The following is a 23438-nucleotide window of genomic DNA, read 5'->3' as shown; positions in this document are numbered from 1 at the left end:
TCTCATATCAGAAGGGAGACCCAGATGGTCTCCCTTAGCTCCTGGCTCACATCTAACTCAGCTCTGACTATTGTGGCCATTTGAAGAGTAAAGTAGCAAATGGAAAATGTCTCTATCCAGCTCTCTCTCTAGCTCTCTCTGTTTCTTTTTCTCACCACCCCCGACCCCACCCCACCCCACCTTCCAAATGAATAAATAAATCTTTAGCAGAAGAAAGAAAGAAAGAAAGAAAGAAAGAAAGAGAGAGAGAGAGAGAGAAAGAGGGAGAGAAAGAGGGAGAGAAAGAGGGAGAGAAAGAGGGAGAGAAAGAGGGAGAGAGAGAGGGAGAGGGAGAGGGAGAGGGGGAGAGAGAGAGAGAGAGAGAAAGAGAGAAAGAGAGAAAGAGAGAAAGAGAGAAAGAGAGAAAGAGAGAGAGAAAGAGAGAGAGAAAGAGAGAGAGAAAGAGAGAGAGAAAGAAAGAAAGAAAGAAAGAAAGAAAGAAAGAAAGAAAGAAAGAAAGAAAGAAAGAAAGAAAGAAAGAAAGAAAGAAAGAAAGAGAGAGAGAGAAAGAAACCCAACTACTTGAGCCATCATGCTGTTTCCCAGGGTCAGCTCTGGTAATAAGCAGGAATCAGGAGCCGGAGCTGGGAACTGAACCCAGGTAACCCAGGTCCTCCAAAGTGGAACAAAGACATCTCAACAGCTAAACTCCTAAGCTTCTTTTCTAATTCCATTTCCTGGGAATGCTGTGGAGTACCTTCCTATCAGCAGGCATCACCATAATCGTATGGCTATGTCCTCATACTGTACCAACTCATAGTCATCTGTGTCGGTGTTGCTGCTGTAACACCATCATTATTATAAAAGACACTGGCAGAACCCAGGGATTCTGAGGTTTTCTAATGTAATAACATCATTTTGGCCAATTTTACAACATATTCAAAAGAAATGAGATTGCCCACATATTTTGTTTATTATCTATATTATTTGACCTGCTTAAATGTGCAAAGTATTCTATTTGCACATTGGGTTTTTTATAGATTTTCCTTTTTATTTCATGTTTACTTTAATTTTTAATTAATTTTTATAGATTCAATATGATTTGTATCTAAGAACATAATGATATTCCCTTCCTCCTTCTCATCCTTCTTCCCAGCACTTTTCTATGTTTTTTAGTTTTTGAGAATAACATTTTAAATTTACATTAAGTAAAAAGGCTTAATTTTTCACCAAATAAGAAGTTTAATAAGTAAAAACCAAGAAGGCCTTCATTTAATGGGAATATACAAAATGGCTATAAATAATAATTTAATGGAAAAATGACCATTTCATCCATTTACAGGGTTTGTCAATCAGTCATTCATAATTTTTCAATGAAATAAAACTAATGACAGTGTGACATCGAAATATTTCCTGTGTAGTTACAAGATAATAATTAATTTAGACTCTAATCCATTTCCTCTCAACAGTATATAAACTGCTGCTATAAGCTCTTGCTCAGTAATAATTTTATGCAAATTGCAATGCAAATAATTACACATTACATTTCTTTGTTATCTATTAATTATCACAAATCAGGGAAAACATATGGTATTTTTCTTTTTGGGACTGGTTTATTTCACTAAGGATAATGGTTTCCAGTTGCATCCATTTTGTTGTGAAAGACAGGATTTCATTATTTTTTACAGGTGAATAATATTCCATTATATATCGCATTTGCCTTATCCCTTATCAGTTGATGGGCATTTGGGTTGATTCCTTATCTTAGCTATTGTGAATGGAGCTGCAATAAACATAGGGGCACAGATAACTCTTCCATACGCTGATTTCATTTCCTTTGGGTAAATTCCCAGGAGTGGAATGGCTGGGTCATATGGTAGGTCTGTTTTGAGATCTCTGAGGAATCTCCATATTGTCTACCACAATGGCTACACCAGCTTACATTCCCACCAACAGTGGATTAGGGTACCTTTTTCTCCCGCATCTTTGTCAGTATTTGTTGTTTGTTGATTTCTGTATGAAAGCCAGTCTAACTGGGTTGAGGTGAAACCTCATTGTGGTTTTTATTTGCATTTTCCTGATGGCTAGTGATCCTGAGCATTTTCTTCATGTGTCTGTTGGCCATTTGAATCCTCTCTATTGAAAAATATCTGTTTAAGTCCTTTGCCCATTTCTTAACTGGATTGTCTATTTTGTTGTTGAATTTCTTGGGCTCTTTATATATTCTATAGGATACGAATCCTTTGTCAGTTGTATAGTTTGCCAATATTTTCTTCCATTCTTTCAGTTGTCTCTTCACTTTAAGTGTTTCCTTTGCAGTGCAGAAACTTCTAAGCTTGATGTCATCTCATGAGTCTATTTTCTGCTTTGAATGCCTGTGTTTCTGAGCTCTTATCCAAGAAGCCTTTGCCTATGCCAATGTCTTGAAGAGCTTCTCCAATGTTCTCATCTATTCTCTTCACTTTTCTTCAAAGTTTCATCTCACATTTATTCTCGAGGTCAGATTCTTCAAATAAACAGAAACACATTAAAAACTGTAAAAATGGGAAGTGGAAACAGTCATGTGGTCTGCATCTTGAATATCTGCACCCGCCTTGATCCCTACTACAGTGGATGTGGTTTGTGAACAACGGGTTCATGTGCTGGCAGCCTGGTCCCTGGTACCATGATGTCATAGATGCGATAGGTGGAGGCACCTTTAAGATGTGGGGCCAAGGGGGAGCTGGTTGGGTCACTGGGAGTGCTAGTCTCAGAAAGGAAAAAGGTAATGTTGGAGGCTCTGAGTTAGTTCTAGGGGAGAAAGTGTCATAAAAATGAGTCCTCACCTCACTCTGGCATCTTGTCTTGTGATAGGATCTCTTCTTTTCCCACATATTCCAGCCACTGTGATGACTGACCATGATGTCCTCACCAGAGCTAGCTATTTGGACATTCAGACTCTCAAATATTATGGGACAAAAAAAAAACTTCCTCTTTTCTTTATAAGTACCTTGCTTCAGGTATTTCATTATAACAATGAAAAATGATCAAATGCACCTGCTAAAGTCTATTCCTAGTATAACAACTAGAGTGGGCCTCTCAAAATGTCAGTTACAAAATGTTATTCTTATGCTCAAAACCTTTCAAAAGTCATCTAGAATATTCAGGGCTAAAACCAAAATCCTCCTAGTGACCTGCAAGATCCTACCTGTCCTGGTCCCCCACCACCATACCTTGTACTGCCAGTTCTCTCATCTCTCTGCTACTGATCCCCTCAACCTCACAATGCGGCAGCCTCACTGGCCACCATGCTGCTTCTGCAAACGTTCAGTGGTGCACCTGCCTTGGAAACTTTGCGCTCATCCCTTCACCCTTACCTCCTTCAGGTGCTGGCTCAGATATAACCTCAGTGAAAGCCCCCCCTGGCCAACCTGCTTGAAACAGCAACTTCCTAGCCCCTGTTCCTTGTTTTTATTATTTGGAGGGTTTTTGTCATGTTTTGTTGTTGGCATAGGTCTTCTTAATACCTGTTATATCCCTTGCTTACTTATTTATTGATTTCTAATCAGTCTCCTATTATTAGAATGTAAGCTCCACAGGACAGCAGTTTTCATTTGTTTTCTTCACTTTTGCACCCCAGAGTCTAGCACAATGCTCAGCACAAGGCAGACACTTACTATACAGAGGTCAAGTAAATGTTAGTAAATATCATGTTTGGTTTCCCGACTCCTCCCATTCACACCTGAGTTCCATGAGGGAAGAGGCTGGTGCTTTCCACCTGTATGGCCCCAGCACCTAAAATGAAATCAGGAGCATGGCTGGTACTCAACAAAAACTTGCTGAATGACTCTTCATCATATTCTTTGGACAGAGCACAGAAAGAATTTTCAACTCAGATCTACACATTTTCAACATCTTGCTTTGCTCTGAAATAATGCAGTCCAATGGTTATTTAATCATCCACATTTTTACCTTCAAAAAACGCATCCCTGAGGCTGGCACTTAGTCTAGTGGTTACGATGCTGATGAAGACACCGGCGTCCCACATCAGGGTACCAGGTTAGTACCAGCTTCAGTTCCTGATTCCAGCTTCCCGATGACACAGACCCCGGGAGGCGGCAGTGATGGCTCAAGTGGCCAGGTCCCTGCCACTGAATGGAAGACCTGGACTCATTCTCCAGCTCCCAGATTTGGTCCAGCCAGTCTCAGCTATTGTCAGCCTCTGGGGAATGAACTAGCAGGCGAGAGCTCTGTCTCTCTGCCTCTCAAATAAACAAAATAAAATGTCTATCTCCATTCTGCATATAACCTGAATACAATTAGAAAACAAAAATGACAGGGAAAGATTGGTGAAGAAATATCTGTGTCTCCTTGATGATAAAAAATGCACATCTCTGGTATAAAATTGCCAAATTATGCAATAAAAACAGATGCACTTTCATTTTCCCCAGTTTTCTTCTCCCATTAATGAGTTATCAAGGACTTGTTTAAAGAGATTTCGCCCTTTCTCTTCCCATTATTGAAGCTAATGTGTAACACTGAATTATCAGACATTTACTTTCCTGACAACTGTCTGACATAATACAGTTTTTGTTCTGCTTTGCTCAAAACGTCAGCCTACTGAAATCAACACTGGTAAAAAGCCATTGGCCACTAAAAGAAAAAAAAAAAAAAAGAAGCAATCAGGGCGGCGCCCTTCTCTAGAAGCAGACCAGTGCTTTTTGTTGGCAGCAAAGATGCTATCAATGCAGAGCTGAGGGAGCAAAGCAGAAATCACTGACAGTGTTTCCCCTGGGATTGGGACAAAGTCCTTCCAGTCCACGAAACCAATCAGAAAACACAAAAGACGAAAGGTCCTTTACCTCTGCTGCCATTACCAGAGGCAAAGCTGGAGGTCAGCAGCTCCAGGCGTTCATTGTCTGACCCCTCTTAAGCTTAGCATATTGGGTCACAATGGACTACAGTTTACTTTACAGTCACAGCCACTGATCTATAGCTTTGCTAGCTTCACAGATAAACCCATAGGAAGAACTTTCCACTTGTAAAGGCTAGAAATTATAGTATGCTTTTCATTTGAAATGCCCAGTGATTTTTTAAAATGTAAAGAGATCAGCACACAGTTTCAAAAAAGGTTAAGAGCTTACCAGTTCTGGAACTGGACTCTTAGGGCAGAAACTCAACAGTATGCATTGAAGCACAATTTATAGACCTATGTATAAAACCCTAACACAAGGTCTAGAGGACAGGCAACAACACCCGGGTGAATGCTGTCAGTGCAGTCATTACTGGGCAGGCACAAGCCAGGGAGTCCATGCAGCATGCGTCACACGGAGGTGCTGGAGGGGCTGGCACCAAGCTCTGGACTGCTCATGCTAACACCAAACAGCAGGAGAGAACTGCCTCTCTGAAAGTCTCACATGCTGGGGCTACTACAAAACATCACATCTTTTAAAGGGAGGAGTAGGGAGAGGGTGTATCTTTTAAACATGCCTGAAAACCAGCTACAAAGACTACCCAGGTGGGAAACGCCCAGCTTGCAGGCTGGATGAGGCCCAGGGAATCATTTGGTCTGGCTTTGCCAAGGCAACAGCAGGTGGGACTCAAAGATTCAATAAACCTAAAACAGGGTAATTTTTAAGCTGATAATTATGTATGGCCTGCAAATAGTGTGAAAAATACTTGAATGGCTCTTGGCAGAAAACAAGTGCACCGCCCCTGAGAGTCAAGAAGAGCAGAGTTCGAATTCAAGATGTATTGAGAAAGGAGCAGACAGATGACACCTGGCAAAGCATCAGCATTCAACACGGGTAGCAACAATTGTTGTTTATCAAAGAATATTACTAAACAACATCAAAGGCGCGATCCTCTAATGACACAGCCAAGAACCACATCACGATGACAGGACAGTGCAGAAGAGATATTTAATAAGCCACCCCTGGCCAAACATAGCAGTACCCCTTACAAGCCCGCTTTATCCTTTATATGCTGAACATCTGTGTGCTGCCTACTTTTTGTGACCATAATGCAATACATGAGGTAGGCAACTGTGACAGAGGTCTGTGGAGCTCACAGCTTTGTCCCGCACATCATAAGCTGGGACAAGGACCTCCCTGGCTGTAGCAAATCATGGCTCAAGAGCATGCATATGTATACCTCTGTCTGGCCTTGTTCCCTCTCCTTATTAAACCACCAGGACTCAATCATGCTGGCCCCACCCCAGTGACCTTGGCTCACACCATAGTTCTACCTTCTTAATACCATTAACGTAAGATTTGGGAGATTAAATTCCCACATGGGTTCAGGGGTGTACACCATAGCAGCATGGAACCCAGGACCCAGCAGCTTCTCAAGGGCCTACAACAAAAGGAAGGCAGGGAGGAAGAAGTGGGGTACAGTGGGGTGGAGGAAGCAGCAGCAATGAGGCAGCAAGTGAGTAGAGGAAGAGAGAAGAGAAAAAGAGTGAAAGAAAGAGACCGAAGAAACAGCTCCCAAATATGAAAAGGAAATTATAAATCAGAAGTTCATGAAAGCTCAGCACTACAACACAATATTCAAGAATTTTAGTTTTCATAAACATTTCATTATTTGTTTAAATAATTTGTAGGTTAGATTTTCTTCACTTCACCAAAAAAAAAAAAACCAAGAATACACAATGACTGCAGGGAAATCAAACCAACTGCAAATTACCTGACATACTCAAAGCCAAAATTTCAACAAACAAGGAAATCTTTCAGCTGCTACAGCAATGCACACGCACGCAAAGTGCAACAGGACACGGAAAACATGTTTGCTGGATTGGGATGGAAGCCTGTAGCCAGAAGGTCTTCAAAGATCTTTCCTCTCTGGATTGGAACATGTCCAGTCTCTCTCAAGTTAAGGCCGCCTGCCTTGTAACGCTTCACACCGCAGTGAGAAGTAACAGCAGAAGTCAAGGGTATAGACACAGCGGAAGGAAGACGCCAGCCCTGGGCACCGTTGGTCATCTTCCTTGCCAAGGCTTTGCAGACACCCACCTGCCAGACTCCCAAAGTGTGTCATTCGGAATCCCTGGTTAAGGACCAATCGCCACAACCATGTCGCCTCTCCAGGCCAACACCTACAAACAAAAGGTGCGGCGCTCACTGGGCCACGGGAGGCTTACCTGCTTGATTTTATTCCGCGAGTTAGTGATGCGCTCTGTGATGCTCTGGTAGGTGCGAATGGCCGTCGTCAGCTCCGTGTAGTGCTGCACGATCAATTCATCCAGGTCCCGGTCACATTTCTCGTAGGCTTCTTCAAGACGACCCTTCTCATTTTCTCTGTCCTCAACATCATCACTGGTGGAGAGGGTCCTGGTGAAGACAGAGGAGCTGAGTCACACTTAGCAGAGAAAGAAGGGTGACAGGTCCACCTGCCAATACACTGGTCTTCCCAAGTAGGAAGTGAAATGTTAATCCCAGAAAAGACAAAGTCAACTCCACCATAAATTCCAATAGCCCATCTCAGGGGGCGTGGTGGCTGCTGGTCCAAGCAGCCCTTCGCCCACGTGTTTCCCAGCATCAGAACTGGTTTGAATCACGGAGGGGCTGGGCATGCACTTCACCACAGGGTGGACAGCTCTTTATTTATTTGAGTGACCTGCAGTAATTCCTAACACCCCCGTTCTGCTTTCCAATGACAAGTCTGGTCAGTGAAACCCAAGGAACTTCTAGGAGTACACTTCTTGCAGGAAGAGTCATACGAAACAGTCCCTCTTCCCAACCCTGGGTACCAGATATTGTAATCCAACACTGAGATACTCAAATAGCTCAGCCACCTCACATCAAAGGAAGGGCATGTGCCCAGAGAAATGCCACTAATAATGTCACTGGGCCACCAAAGCCGTCAGCTGATAAAATTACTCTCACACTGAGGAACCACCCTGCAGAGATCTCATCTGAATGGCCTGAATCTGGTACAGAGCCCCAGCAGCTTGGAAATAAGATCGTATGAACTCTAAAATCTGTGCCAACAGCAAAAACCCAAGCAACAGCACCAGAGAGCTCCTGCACTTGCTATTCTGCCAACAGCACTAACAAGGTAGATGTGAATCAACAGTACTCAGAGAACGAAACACTTATTAAAAATCTTTCAATGACAAGGCTTGATGCATGGGCCACAGGTCTTTGTTCCCCCTTTTATCTTTCTTGGATAATTTTTTTTAATTTAGTATTATCATCAGCAACAAAGAAACCTTTCCCTCTTATCTGTTCGCAGTGGTAATTTAGAGTTTCATTAAATTCCCTCAGATTTTTCAGCACATACTTTCGCCTTAGTTTATTTCATTTATCTTTTTTAATTTAGGGAGGGGAATATTCTAGGCTCCCAATGATGGATGCAATCAATTATAAATCCACCATTAGAGCTGCTTTCAGAGCTGGTCTGTCAGCAAATCAATCACATATCCACTTCCAGACACTTGCCGGCAAAACACTGTACAAGTCTTCTCCAAGCCAGCATTTAGAGAGAAAGGACCTGAATTCCTGAGCCATGCAATATATAAAGCTTCTTTTTCAATTGAGAGAGAAATGCAGGAGGCCAGTCTTTGACTTCAGTGGAACCTCCAAAAAGAATTTTGTAAACTGTTAGGGAAGCCACGAGACCAAAGGTGGGGACAGAAACATAATGAGGAAAAAGGCAGAAGTCACAAGGCCAGCACTGGACACAGAAGAACCACATTACCGGGAACCACAAGACTGGAATGAAGGCTTTTACCGTAGCAGATCCTGTATGCTCATCCGTAAACCAGCAATCCTAAACCAGTCTACATCAAAGGCAACTTTAAGGTAGAGAATACTGCACAAGTGGATCACTGTTAAAGTAAATCAGAATGGAGGAATTAGGCTGGGGGGACTTGGTTTCAAAGATAGAGCTACCAGGATTATTTGCAGTATTTCGGTACTGAGTAGCTTAGCCTGTCTTCCCTGTTGTGTCTATGATACATAACTTTGCTCTTTAAATCTGAAACCTTCCAGGCTATTCATCTAAAATAAAGTGCAATCAGAAAATGCCTTCAATTCATCAACTATCCCAGAGGTAAGAGTTCTTAGATATTTAACTCTATCAATTCCCCTGGATAACAGAAAACACCGAATTTTCTAAGCTATACAGCCGTCTTTTGCCATCAACACGACGCTTTCTAACTTTCCTCTGCACTAGCATTTGTGGGAGGAAACACGTCAAATACTGCACATTGTTTACCTTAACCAGGGAGAATTACCATTAAGGAAAATGTCAGGCCCATGGAGGACACTGTCATTGGCACCAGCTGTCACTGCAGCACATTACTGGATCCTCAGGAGTTATGTAGGAAGTAGGAAGAGTTACTTAACATGAAGATGAGGGAATAAATTAAGCCTACAAGAGAGTTTCCCTCCTATTTTCATCTTTAGAGAGAATGCTTTTATAAGACATATCCTGTGCCAAGTTGGCCCCACATCTGAAATTCAGCCTCTTGATGTAAAACTGGGATGCATGACATTTCGCCTTTGGTCAAAAATACTTATATTATTGAACTCTCAAGAGGATGCACCATTTTTTTTTTCTTAATTAGAGAAAAGGGAGGCATCAAGAAGAATAAAAATAACAATAGCTCCTAATATTTAGAAAGGTTTATAAGCTCCCAGCAACCAGCTGTGTTGTACATTTTCACAGAATGTCTGTCTAATCCTCCTAACAGTCCTTGGGAGTGGGTCCTATATTCATCCCACCCCCTCCATCTTTTCTTCACAGATGAAACAACTGAGATTGAAGGAGAGTACAACTTACACAATGAAGGTCAGGAACAGGACTGGGATTGATGTATTTTTTTTTAAGACAGAGCTGGCAAAGATGCCATTACTTTTTTTCTTCTTTAACTTTTTTTATTTTCACCTACTTGTAAGAGGGAGGCAGGAAGGGAGAGGGATAGAGGGGAAGGGAGAGATCTCCCATCTGTTGGTTCACCCCTCAAATGCCCACAACAGTCACGGCTGGGCCAGGCCAAAGCCAGGAGTAGAAACTCCATCCGGGTCTCCCACGTGGGTAGCAGAGGCCAAAGCACTACAGCCATTCCTAGGGTCTCCCAAGGTGCACAGCAGGAAAGTGGATCTGAGACGGAATGGCTGGTACTCCAACATGGATGTGGGTAGTGAAGTGGCTGCTTAACCCGCTGTGCCACAATGCCCATCCCAGGACAGGGATTTAAAATCCAGATTGCTCTGTTTTCAGACGATGCTCCTAACTGTTACCGAGTTGTGACCTCTGGACTCAAACTGCAGTGCAGCAAGTTAAGCCACGGCTTATGACATGGGCATCCTGTATCGTGTCAAAGAGCCAATTCAAGTCCTGATTACTCTACTTCTAGTCCAGCTCCCTGCTAACGCCTCTGGGAAGTCGACAGAATATGATCCAAGTACACATGATGGAAACAAGGATATTGGCACACACATGATGGAAACAAGGATATTGGCACAGCCCAGATCTGGCTGTTACAGCCATTGCTGGAGTGATCTGGCAGATGAAAATCTCTCTCTGTGTATCTCCCTCTCTCTGTTACCTTGCCTTTCAAATAAATAAATCTTTTAAAACAACAACAACGAAGAATCCTGTCTCCACCATATTTACCAGCTATATGACCTTGATCCAGCATCTAATTTTGCTCCTGTATCGAGGGAATTAAATGAGCTCAAACAAGGCCTGGTATCTCATCAGCACTCACATGTTGGCTGTTGCTGTTGGCTATTGTTGTCATAGTAATCAAAGCAGTAGTGCCAGGCAGTAGCATTTCTCCATAAGATAATGGGAGGCACAACCTCTGGAGAGAAAGGTTCAAGTCCCACCGCCCACAAATCCTAGATCATGTGGCTCTGGGCATGAGCCTTGCCTCTCTGATTGCTATTTCACTCTTTCTTCGGGTCAGGAATTATAAAGAGCCTCAGATTTTATCCTACTCGTAAGCGAACAAAAGTTAGTCTGCCAATTTCATGGGTGCTGAGAGCAAACACGACTCCTGCTCAGAAACTCGGTACTCTGTGACTCAGAGCTCTCCAAGCACCAAGAGCACCCGCACATCTGCATCAGCTCCCTTCCCCCCAGTCCCACAGGGGATAGGCCAACGGGGCCAAATGGATGCCTGCACACAAGAGGACTTACTGGAGAGGAAGCCCGAGTTTGCAGAGTGGAAGCTTTTATGGTTGGAAACCTGCCTGCTCTTTGGCTCTGAGGGGAAACACTATCTCTACTTCCAAGGCTGTTTGCCAAACATCCTTACCAGGTAGCATAAAACAAAAAGTGTTCACAGGCATCTCAGGAATGCAGAAGACCCAAGGAGATGGTCTCCCAACAACCTAAGCCAGTGGGATTTTTCAAGGACTGTGTGATAGCAAAGTGCCAAGAAATAGTAGGCAGGGGCTGGCACTGTGGTGCAGTGGGTTAAAGCCCCAGTCTGCAAAGACAGCATCCCATATGGGCACCAGTTCGAGTCCCGGCTGTTCCACTTTGGATCCAGCTCTCTGCTATGGCTTGGAAAAGCAGTAGAGGAGGCCCCAAGTCCTTGGGCCCCTGCACCCATGTGGGAGACCAGGAGGAGGCTCCTGGCTCCTGGCTTCAGATTGGCGCAGCTCCGGCCATTGCAGCCATCTGGGGAGTGAACCAGCGGATGGAAGACCTCTCTGTTTCTGCCTCTGCCTCTCTATAACTCTGCCTTTCAAATAAGTAAATAAATCTAAAGAAATCAAAAAATATAGTGTAGGCACACAATATTTCCAAGCTCTATTTTCTTTGCTGCAAGATGAGGCCAGAAAACAATGTCCCAGACAATAAATACTTGAGAAAATCAATGAATGATAGAAATAGCATGAAACAGCAGTAATTTCTAGGGGAAAGTTCCCAGGCATACTATCAAAATCCAACAAGTTTCAGTGTTGAGATTATCTTACATTTCTTTTATTGTTGCTTGAAAGGCAGAGACAGAGAGAACGCCACCGAGAATGTGCTATCTTCCATCTACTCATGTCCTCTCCAAATGCCTGCACTAGCCAGGGCCAGACCAGGCCAAAGTCAGGAGCAGGAAGCTCAATCTGGGGCCCTGTAGGGGGGGCAAGAATTCAACCACTTAAACCATCGCTGCTGCCTCCCACAGTGTGCATTAGCTGGGACTCAAACCCAAGCATCTGGCATGAGATGTGAGAGTCCCAAGTGGCATCTCAACCCCTACACCAAATGCCTACCCTAGATTACCTTGTGTTAACCCAGTCTACTGGCCTGAACCCACAGCAAGAACACTTGCCATCCAGCTTCTCCTACCACCCGGGCCAGGAACCTCTGTTCAGCTTTTAAGCCTCTGTGAGATACGAAGTTCACTATCTCACAAAGCCACACAACACAATTTTGAACAACCCAACCTGTAACAAAGCCTTTTATTAAAATAAAATAAAGGACTGGCATTTGGCCTTGTACGTAAGCTGCTTCTTAGGACTCCTGCATCCCGCATCAGAGTGCCTGGATTAGAGTCCTGGCTCTGCTCCAGTCCCAGCTTCCTGCTCACATGCATCCTGAGAGGCAGCCAGTGATGGCTCAAGTGGCCGACTTTCCATCACCCACGTGGGAGAACAGGACTGAGTTCCCAGCTCTAGGCTTGGGGCAGGCTCAGTCCCAACCATTATGGACAGTCATAATGGAGTGTGAACCAGCAGACGGGTACTTTCTCTCTGTGTGTCTGTCAAGTAAAAATAAAAAATTAATTTTAATAAAATAAAATCAGCCTCTGTACAATTTCTACCCATTAATCCTAACTGCAGCTTTATAGTAACACAAAATAAGTCCATTCTCTCTTCTATAATATTTCCCTTTACATGGTAAAAACTTCTCAATAGTTCTGCTTTTCACAGCTTAAATACTTTCAACTTCAACTATTTCTGCTACATCATGACTTCCAAGAAGCCTACCATCCTTGCTACTTTCTTGTGAATTCACCTGCCCACCCCCGCCCCAAACAGCTATCATCCACACACGGGGGACAGGCATTCATCTAAGAGGCTTAGACATAATAATTCACTGGGGCTGGTGTGGGTGCAGGTTAAGCGGACACTGGTATTCCATTCGGGCAATAGTTCCAGTCCCAGCGGCCCCACTTCTGACCCAGTTCCTACTAATGCACCTGGGAAGGCAGCAGAGGATGGTCCAAGTGCCCATGTGGGAGATCTGGTTGGAGTTCCTGGCTCTCGGCTTCAGCCTGGCCTACCCCAAGCCATTGCAGCCATTTTGGGAGTGAACCAGCAGATGGAAGATCTCTTTCTCTTTCTCTGTAACTCTGCCTTTCAAACAAATATATAAATCTTGAAAGAAATAAATAGACATAAATAACTGATTTACTCCCGGCAGTAATCATATGAAGCAGGCACAACTATTTTTTTTAAAGATTTATTTATTTATTTACTCATTTATTTATTTATTTGAAAGGCAGAGTTACAGGGAGGCGGAGGCAGAGGCAGAGGCAGAGAGAGACAGAGACAGAGACAGAGAGGCAAAGAAAGAGGTCTTCCATCTGCTGGCTTACTCCCAAAATGACCGCAAAGTCTGGAAGTGAGCCGATCTGAAGCCAGGAGCCAGGAGCTTCCTCCAGGTCTCTCACAGGGGTACAGCGGCCCAAGGACTTGGGCCATCTTCTACTGCTTTCCCAGGCCATAGCAGAGAGCTGGATCAGAAGTAGAGCAGACAGGATTCAAATCAGCACCCACATGGGATCCCAGTACTGCAGCTGGTGGCTTTATGCACTATGCCACAGCACCAGCCCCAGGCACAACTATTATATCTGATTTAGAGACGAGGAGATGAAGTTCTTTGTTCAGCGCACAGAGCTTGTAAGTAGCAGAGGCAGACCTTGAACTTGGTTTGCCTGGCCTCTTGAGGCCATTATCCAGGCTCTCAAGATGTGCTCAGAAAGAAGATACCACACTTCTAAACAGAAAGAAGTTTTGTTTTTCACAACACGGACACTGTATCCTTAACAATTTGGCTGAAAAATATGCTGCATTTTTAAAAATCCAGAGTCCAAAAATTACCCAAGATCCCTTTGACAGTAAGTGCTGAGAAACCAGCTCTCACTCACCCTCTGCTTTTCTGAGATTTTAAAACTCAGTGCAGGCATTTACACACATCCTTGTATCCACGTATTCCATGTTGGGAAAGGGAGGTACTGTTGAACCTCTGTAACACAGCAGACAATACAGACAATACATTCTGCATACATAATCTAAAACAGTCCTCAAAACAGTGTGTGAGATAGATGGGATCAACACCCTTTTCACACAGAAACAACAGAGAGGCTCAGAGAGGTAACTTGCACATATGCACACAGCTCATAGTCAGAGCTGGAATTCAAGTGACGTGTGCTCGACTCCAAAGCCCAGGCTCTTCCTACAGTGCATGCCAGGAAAGCCCACTTTCCCCACCTCCAATTCCTGAGCTGCACGACCGGACCCTAATCACGATGCTCGAATATAAAGAATAGGGGACAGCTAGGGATGCAAACAGAGCACTAAGAAGCTATTTTTTTTTTTTTTTGTAGTAACAGTCTTGAATCAATCTAAGAATGTCTAAAAGTATGAGCTAAAGTCACCAGCATGGGGCCGACACTGTGGTACAGTAGGCTAAGCCTCCACCTGCAGCACCAGCATCTGATATGGGCACCAATTCAAGTTCCGGCTGCTCCACTTCCAATCCAGCTCCCTGCTAATTGCTGGTGAAGCAGCGAAAGATGGCCCAAGTCCCTGGGCCCCTGCACCCATGTGGGAGATCCAGATGAAGCTCCTGGCTCCTGGCTTTGGATCGGCCTAGCTTCAGCTGTTGCTGCCATTCGGGAAGTGAACTAGTAGATGGAAGATCACTCTCTCTCTCTCTCTCTCTCTCTCTCAAACTCTGCCTCTCAAATAAATTATATTTAAAAAAAAAAAGATGTGCAAAGGACAAATGACAAATGATTTAAAGTTGCCACTTTAAGGTACACTCAAGTTACCAAATAACTGTATTTTTTCCGTTGTGTCTCATGTATCTCATGATATGCAAACTATTGTTGAATTCACGAAGGAACATAAAAGGGTAAACTTGATTCCAGTGAAGCTGGACACAAAGACATTTCTGGATCACCAGGAATTTTGCACGAAGACAGCGCTGGTATTTTCCATGATGAATTACATCTCTATCCATGACTAATTAATACCCAGGAAAGAATTTATTTACCTAATGGGCTAAAAGGACTATGATCCATGTTAAGCTAACTACCAACAGCACCTGGAAGGAACAAGCATGTGGATCGGATCTGGTGGATTCACCACCTTGAGCTCCTCGTGAATCCTGTAAACAGGCATCAAACCTCCAGGTAAGCAACTGGAGGCTGAACACAGCATCTGTGTGTGTCCTCCCTTTGCGCTGGCTTCTGGATTTTAGTGTGGCAGGTCAAATGTGTTGAAAAGAAAATCACTAGTCACCATCAGGGGCTCCTTGCATGGAGCAATTTTGCTTTCACTTTGGACTTAATAGAGTAATAGAGTCCAGACAGGAGAAAGCACATAAAAGTCGATATTATTCTTTAAAAAAAAAAGTCGAAAGGAAGATCAAATACAAGAAAAAGCACACCCATGAAAATAAGGTTAGTCTCCAAAAGGTGACCCCACACTAAAGAGGAACAATACCGTTCAAAGACAGACTAACAGGATGCAAAAAAGAAAGAAACACAAATCTACACTGCTACCGTGAGGAGCAGCAGAGAAAAGTGCCTTACTATCCTTATCAAATCAGTCAAATTAGACAGCAACATGGCATCCATGTAGACAGCAAAGGAACACGCTCCAGAATGAAAAACAAACAAGATTAGAATAAGACCATGCCTTTCAAGTTACTTGACCTTGATCAACTGAGTTCATCTTCTGGGGTCTGTTTTTGGCCTTGTAAAGCAGGCTAGATAATAAGAACAGCGCTTCACCCAGCTGTTTTAAGGCCTCATTCAAGGTATGAATGCCCTTTATAAAATATAGAATGTGACTGAATCAGGTAAGCTGATACTTTCTAAGGGGTAAGACAGATAAGCTACAAATCACGACATCTTAGCCCAAATCCCCCAAGGCAGGGGTGGCGAATCTTTTTTCTGCCAAAGGTCATTAAGGTATTTATAACATCATTTGTGAGCCATATAAAATTAATAACTTAAAAATTAACTTGCTGTAGCTTTACTGAATTTTGAGTCCTGCCTGTGGTTGCCTCATCTAGTCTTCAGGCTGGACACCTCTGCCCTAAAGCTCCCTCCATTGTAAAGTTCCTGAGTACATCTATGTAGGAACTGTGTAGGGTGCCTGTACACTGAGTGCTTAGGAGCAGCAGTGAGATGCAGGACATGAGGCGGTCATGAGGAATGAGTCCTGCCTTAAAAGGACAAGAAATGCCTCTTCAGGAAAGGACGGCCAAGAGTGACCCGATTGGGGCCAGCATTGTGGCGTAGTGGGTAAAGCCGCGTCCTGCAATGCCAGCATCCCATATAGGTGCCACTTCGAGTCCCGGCTGCTCCACTTCGGATCGAGCTCTCTGCAATGGCCTGGGAAGGCAGTACAAGATGGCCCAAGTCCTTAGGGCCCTGCACCCAAATGGGAGACCCAGATGAAGCTACTGGCTCCTGGCTTCAGACTGGCACAGCTCCAGCCATTGTGGCCAACTGGGGAGTGAACCATGGATGGAAGACCTCTTTCTCTCTGCCTCTGCAACTCTGCCATTCAAATAAAAAAAAAAAAATCTCCCTCTCAGAAAGACAGATCCAGTTCCTCTAAAGAAGCAAAAAGAAATATTTCACTTAGAATAACAGGAAGACATTATATACCATGGGGAATGATCTCCTCCACAACCTTCTGCAAACAAACTAATAAATTTTGCAAAGCCATTTCTTGTAAGTTCCTTCAAGAACATAACATTAAAACTCAATTCAGAGGGCTGGCACTGTGGCATAACAGGTAACACCATTGCCTGCAAAGCTGGCATCCTATATGGGCTCTCTAAGTCTCAGCTGGGAAGGCAGTGGAAGATGGCCCAAGTGCTCAGGCCCCAGTATCCACATGGAAGACCCAAAAGAAGCTCCTGGCTCCTGGCTTCAGCCTGGCCATTGTGGTCATTTGGGGAGTGAACCAGCCAATGGAAGATCTGTCTCTGTCTCTCCGTCTCTCTTTCTGTAACTCTGCCTTTTGAATAAAATAAATCTTTTCAAGTGAACCTCCTTCTGTGAATTACTAGGCTTTTGTAACTAACCTTCGTGCCCCACTGGCCTACAGACTTCCCACAAGGCCCACTCCCTAGATACCAGAATTGGATCAATTTCCACCCTCTTAGTGCCATCAACCTGTGATTTGGGGATTCAGCTATCTGCCTGAGCTTGGAAGTCATTTCCTATTCAAACTGCAGCAATGTTTTATTCATTTCCCCCTCCCAGCAAAACGTGTGCTCGATCAGCCTGACCAGCAGTTCTTTGAAGAGAGTGTACAGTACAAATGCTTGGTATTTGGGAGCTATTAGAAGACTATCAAATATGTCAGAAAAGCATGCAGTAATGTTGACAATCACTTGTGGAAAATGAAGAGACTGGCCCTCAAGATTACCCATAGGGAGACAGACTATCATCCCAGAAGCAGTGTAAGGGATTGTAACAAACTAAGAAGAGTCCCCAGGGTACTGTCTGTTATGATCTGAAATGTGCCCACCCCATACCCTTGCCAAACTCACATGCTGAAGTCCTAACCCTGAAGGCTACCACATTTGTAGACAGGTGGTGATAAAGGATAATAAAGGTCAGAAGGGCAGGGCCTTACTCCAATGGGGCTGGCGTCCTTAGAGGAGACAGGAAAGAGCCCTCTCCACGCAGGGGAAAGGCCAGGTGCGGACACAGCGTAGGTGGCCATCTACAAGCCAGGCGGAGAGGCGTTCCCACAAAACAACCCTGATGGCACCCTGATCTTGGCCTTGCAGCCTCCAGAACTGTGAGAAAACTATTCTACTAGTTAAGCCACCCTGTCTTTGAGATTGTGTTACGGCAGCCCAAGAGGAATAGTATCAGATGATGTTACCTGAGTGGGTTAAATTCTCAAGGCAAATGTTATCAGTCCACCTCCTTAGCCATAAACAACACAGATTCTTGGCAAACCCACAAGAACAATCAGCTGCCTAATACAGCCTCAGATAACTAAAACAATTAACCTGCTATAAGAAATATTTAACATAATACACAAAATTTTGGTGACACCTGCAGAATAATTAGCATTAAGTTGTGCTTTCTGAAAACAGTTAATAGGCATAATTGTCTACTAAGGGCATTTCGCACTGGCATCCAGTGACCTCTCCTCCAGGAATAATAAAGATTAACAAAACAATTAATGGAATCCCTTCAAGCAAGCAAGAAAAACTAATTACAAGTAAGGTTTCACCTACCCAAAAATCACTTATCAGGAAGTGACAGCTCTACAGAGCACAATCTACAGTAAGAATCAGATTTTCTCCATGATTCTCACTCTTTTTTTATGATGAAGATTTTCCCATCAGGATTTTTTAAAGATTATTTATTTATTTATTTGAAAGGCAGAGATGCAGAGACAGGGAGGGAAATAGGGAAGACAACAGAGAGAGAGAGAGAAAGACAGAGACACAGCATGCGCTTCCATCCACTGCTTCACCCCCTAAACGGCCACAAGGGTAGGGGCTGGGCCAGGTCCAAAGCAGGAACCTCGGGCTACTTCCAGGTCTCCCCCATGGGTACAGGGGCCAACCACTTGGGCCGTCTTCTGCTGCCTTCCCAAGTGCATCAGCACGGAGCTGGGTCGGAAGTGGAGCAGCCAGACTCAAACCAGCACTCACATCAGGCATCACAGACAGCTGATTAACCCGCTGCACCAAACACAGGCCCCTTTTGACTCTGAAAAGTACTTAAAATGGGTTTCTGAACAGGCAAATTAGATGTTACAGTCTTTGTACCTAAACCCTACCCTAACCCCCATCAGCACTACCTTCTTTCTCATAAGGACAATCCTAATGAATTTTTTTTTAATCTTCATTAAATTATTGAGAGACAGGAAAACTCCCATCCACTAGCTCATTCTCCAAATGCCCACAATGGCCAGGGCTGGGGCAGGGCCAAGGTCAAGGCTGGAAACTGGAAATTCAATCCAGGTCTCCCACGTGGATGGCAGGGACCAGAAAACTTGAGGCATCACCTTTGCTTCCCAGGCTCCGCATTACCACCAGGAAGCTACAGTCAGCAGCCAGAGACAGGACTCAAATTCAGACACTTCAATGTGGAACGTGCGTGTTAGCTAGGCTAAATGCCAGCCTCTCTAACAATTTTTTTAAATTTCACAATAGAAAGACAAAGAGTCATCTTTGTTCACTAAATATCCTACTGTATTATCTTAAGGCAAAAACTGAGCATGGTTACAATCTCAACAAATGCTCAAGGGTTAACTAGTTTTGGAATCTCATTCCAAGGAGGAAAAAAAATTATTAGCTTATTGATCTTTCCAGAACATAAAACTCCTTTTGTTATGATCCCAACACAGGGGAAAAAAGTCTTTAGCTGATGTGCTTCTTCAAAATGCGGATGCTATTTTCTCTCCCAAACTGCTTTTAACCAGAACACATTTGGTTACATTATTACATCTATTTAGCCCTTATTTCAAAGTGTCAGAGTCAGATTTTCTTTTCCTTTAAAATGCAAAACAGCCCATCTCTGAAATGCCTGCTGCAACGTATACCTATTATGCCAGCAGGAGAACTAGAGGCAGTTCTCAGTGCGAGGAGAGAAAGCAGGAACTGAAGAGGCCAAGAGGCTGCTAGGAACGGGAACACTCAACAAGTGGAGGAGGACGTCTACCAAGTCTCCTACACTTCGTATATGACCAACAGTCTACAAATGCCTCTGACGAATTATAAAGAGACCCTCCGCACCATTCTCAGCGCGCACAAAAAAAAAAAAAAAAAAAAAACGCGGTGAAGAAACATTCGAGATGTGTATCATATATAATCACATAAGATATGGCTTCACTCAGATAACCAAATCTACGTTACACTTTTAAATCCGATATTATTATATTCAACTATATCTTGTAGTTGGTTGTTTCTTAATTATGTCTTATTAGAGTTCACAAACCATAAGATAATCCCACCCTAACCAATAGCGACTCACAGTGACAAGCCACTCTGAAAAAGTTTTCAGATGCATAGAAACAGCATCCCTTAACAGTGCTGAGATTCATCTAATGGCAAGTGACAGTAAACAATTTCTGCTTTTAAGTCAATTGGAAACCCATGGGTGTCTTGCTTCAGACAGCACTTAGGGCCAATTACTACACCCAACACATACAGCTTTTCAATATTTCAATTAACTCGGCTATACAGAACACTTCTGGGGACCAAAAACTATAAATCTTTCAGCCAACAAAGAAGCCTATTATCTAAAATTAAGTCCAACTAACCCCACCTAGGCAGAAAACGGAGTCCCACTCTGACACATCAACTTAAAACCTCCTCACACCTCTACTTAAGCAAGCTTCACCTCTTTTTCTCTTTTCTATTTTAAGCCTCACAGCCTTCTTGTAAAGCCCTGTCCACACTGATATTATTTCCTAGTGAGTCTCTCAGAGATAATACTTTACAATTTATCAATGGGTGCTAAGTGGTCAAATACATTTTGGAAACTGGATGTTACACAAATTGAAGCAGGTTCCTTAACTGCAGACATACAGGAGATTTAAATATGCTAATATACAATGCACCAGGGGGTGGGGAGAGGTGACAGGACATAAATAATATATGGCATTTCTGTCATTTATTAACCTACAGAACCTTGTGTCGCCAGCCCTCTTTCCAATCCCCAGTGAACCAGGACAGAAACAAGCTCACTAAACTAAACCCCTCCTGACCGGACATGTACCCATCTCCAGCTCCAAACCAATCAGGAGCAAGAAGCATCCAGATCCTAACCCCAAAAGAATCCCTAGTACCCTATTAGGGAATTTTCCCGCCTGCACTCACACCCAAGATAGACCAATGAGACCAACACGTGACCTTCCTGGACTGGCGGGAGTAAGCAACACTGCTATTTTGAGTGTCTGGTGTGCAAACAACGGACCTGTGCCTGCACCGAGCACCAAGCCAGGAGCACACCCACGTGTCCTGTGCTGAGCAGGAAGATCCAGAACTCCAGAGCAGGTGCAGATCAAAGCACGGAGTCCAGGCTGCTCCAAACCCCTACAACTACACCTTGAGCTCCCGCTAGAGAACCAATCAGCAGAACCTCTTCCCACCATGCTGTCTCCCTGTGTTCCAGCATAAGCCACCATAAACCCTGTCCGGGGTTGCATGCTGGCCTCCTGTCAATTACTACTTGCAAGTAAGTCAGAGAACCTGGGGTTGGTACTTCAGCACATATATATCTACAAACACACATATATTTTTATGTAAGCTTTCAGTCACTACAAAAATTAAGAGACTTATCAAATAAATCTAGCTTCAACAACTGTCAATACATTCTAAGACAATTTCATCTAACCCCTTTTGACTTTAATCCTCCTCCCCAATTACTTAAGGAAATCCCACACATTATGTCATTTATTGATATATATGCACGCATGCGCACACCCAAGGAGTTTTCAAAGAAGTTCACGAAGAAAGAAGGAAAAGAGTGGGTGGGAGGGAGTGGTTGGGGAGAAGCATCATTATGCTCTTACAACTGCATATATGAAAAACATGAAATTTGTTTGCTTTATAGAAATTTAAAAAAGAAAAAAGAAAGTTCATGCAAAATGTGTACTATCCAAAAACCTATGCACGGACTGCGAAACTTTTTGCATGAAAATAAACTTATCTTCGTATATGTGCTGCCGAAGTGAGCCCAGAAAATTAACTTATCTTTTAATTCGATTTTCCATGAACTTTTTAAAGTCCACTCATCTTGTGAGTGCCCATGTTTTCAGCCCCCAGGACATATGTTTATATGTCTGGCTCCAGTAATACTGGCTCCAGTAACAACAAAGGCTATACAACTCATTTCATGGTTTAAAAGCAGCTAACAAAAATTGGAGAAGCAGAGTATAAGACAACAGAGAGCAGAGTTCATCATTGGAAGCATCCAGATATAAACAAAAACAAGAAACCAACTAATAGACTATAAATACCATGCTGCCCTAAGAAAACCCAGGGGCAGCCTGTTAGACCTCAGGCCAAAAATTTACAACACTGCCACAGGGATTAAACAAAACAGCACAGTGTTAAAAATGAGAAACCACACAAACACGCACAAGTGTTTTAGCGCATTTCTAAGAGTTCTGAAGGAAAAGTTCCTTAAAAGTAATAAATGAAGGTAAAGTATTTAACTGTTTAATAACCTATAAAATAAGAAAGGACCATCAGTATCAAGCTATCTAGTTCACGGCATCACTTTATTTTTTTTTTATTTTTCATTTTATTTAAAAGGCAGAGAGGCAGTGAAGGAAAGAGACACACAGAGATCTTTCCACCTGCTGGTTTACTTCCCAAATGTCTGCACCCGCTAGGACTGGACCACAGCAAAGCCAGGAGCATGAAACTCGATCTGGGTCTCCCATGTGAACGGCAGGGACTGGTGTACTTGAACCATCCCCTGCTGTCTGGCAGGTGCACATGAGCATGAAGTCAGATGAGAAGCACAGTAGGCATGAGTCAAACCAGGCCCTCCAATATGAACTGCAGCGATCCCAACTAGCATCCTAAACGCGATGCCAAACATCCATTCCCATGCCATAACTCTAAAAATACAGCCTATTTCATCTCCTCTCTGAGCACAGGCAACCCCCAAAGAGTAGCAATGAAAACTAATCTTCAAGCCGGCGCCACACTCACTAGGCTAATCCTCCGCCTTGCGGCGCCGGCACACCGGGTTCTAGTCCCGGTCGGGGCACCGGATTCTGTCCCGGTTGCCCCTCTTCCAGGCCAGCTCTCTGCTGTGGCCAGGGAGTACAGTGGAGGATGGCCCAAGTGCTTGGGCCCTGCACCCCATGGGAGACCAGAAGAAGCACCTGGCTCCTGCCATCGGATCAGCACGCTGCGGCCATTGGAGGGTGAACCAACGGCAAAGGAAGATCTTTGTCTCTGTCTCTCTCTCTCACTGTCCACTCTGTCTGTCCAAAAAAAAAAAAACAACCTAATCTTCAAAGATATTTTTTAAAAACATAACACTTACTGACAGGCTTCTACTTGGGCCCCAGACTGAATGACAAGGACTAACAAACAAAACAAGTTTCACTAGACATGAAGGTGGCTATGATATGGGATAGGCAAGGAGTTAGTGAACAAAGGAGCTGAGACATTCCCAAGTCCCTGTGCCGCAGCCCTGCATTGCTTAAAAAAAAATCTCCACCACTTCCCAGGCCAACACAGCATAGCCACTTTCCCATGATGCACCTGAGCCTTGTCCATCATGA

General features: G+C 43.7%; 1 protein-coding gene across 10 annotated transcripts in view; it reads right to left on the bottom strand.

Moving 5' to 3' along the window:
* EXOC4 (exocyst complex component 4) overlaps nt 1–23438 on the bottom strand; it is an 867110-nt gene that overhangs the window by 833917 nt on the left and 9755 nt on the right. For all 10 annotated transcript variants that reach the window (XM_002711996.6, XM_070071324.2, XM_089328633.1 and 7 more), the window contains exon 2: nt 7100–7289. In XM_002711996.6, coding sequence (XP_002712042.4) covers nt 7100–7289 — 190 coding nt within the window. The remainder of the gene's footprint in view (nt 1–7099; nt 7290–23438) is intronic.

Source organism: Oryctolagus cuniculus, chromosome 3, assembly GCF_051225735.1.
Source record: "Oryctolagus cuniculus isolate XC-2025 breed Fujian yellow rabbit chromosome 3, ASM5122573v1, whole genome shotgun sequence".
Classification (NCBI taxonomy): domain Eukaryota; kingdom Metazoa; phylum Chordata; class Mammalia; order Lagomorpha; family Leporidae; genus Oryctolagus; species Oryctolagus cuniculus.
This window is presented reverse-complemented; position numbering and strand designations above follow the sequence as displayed.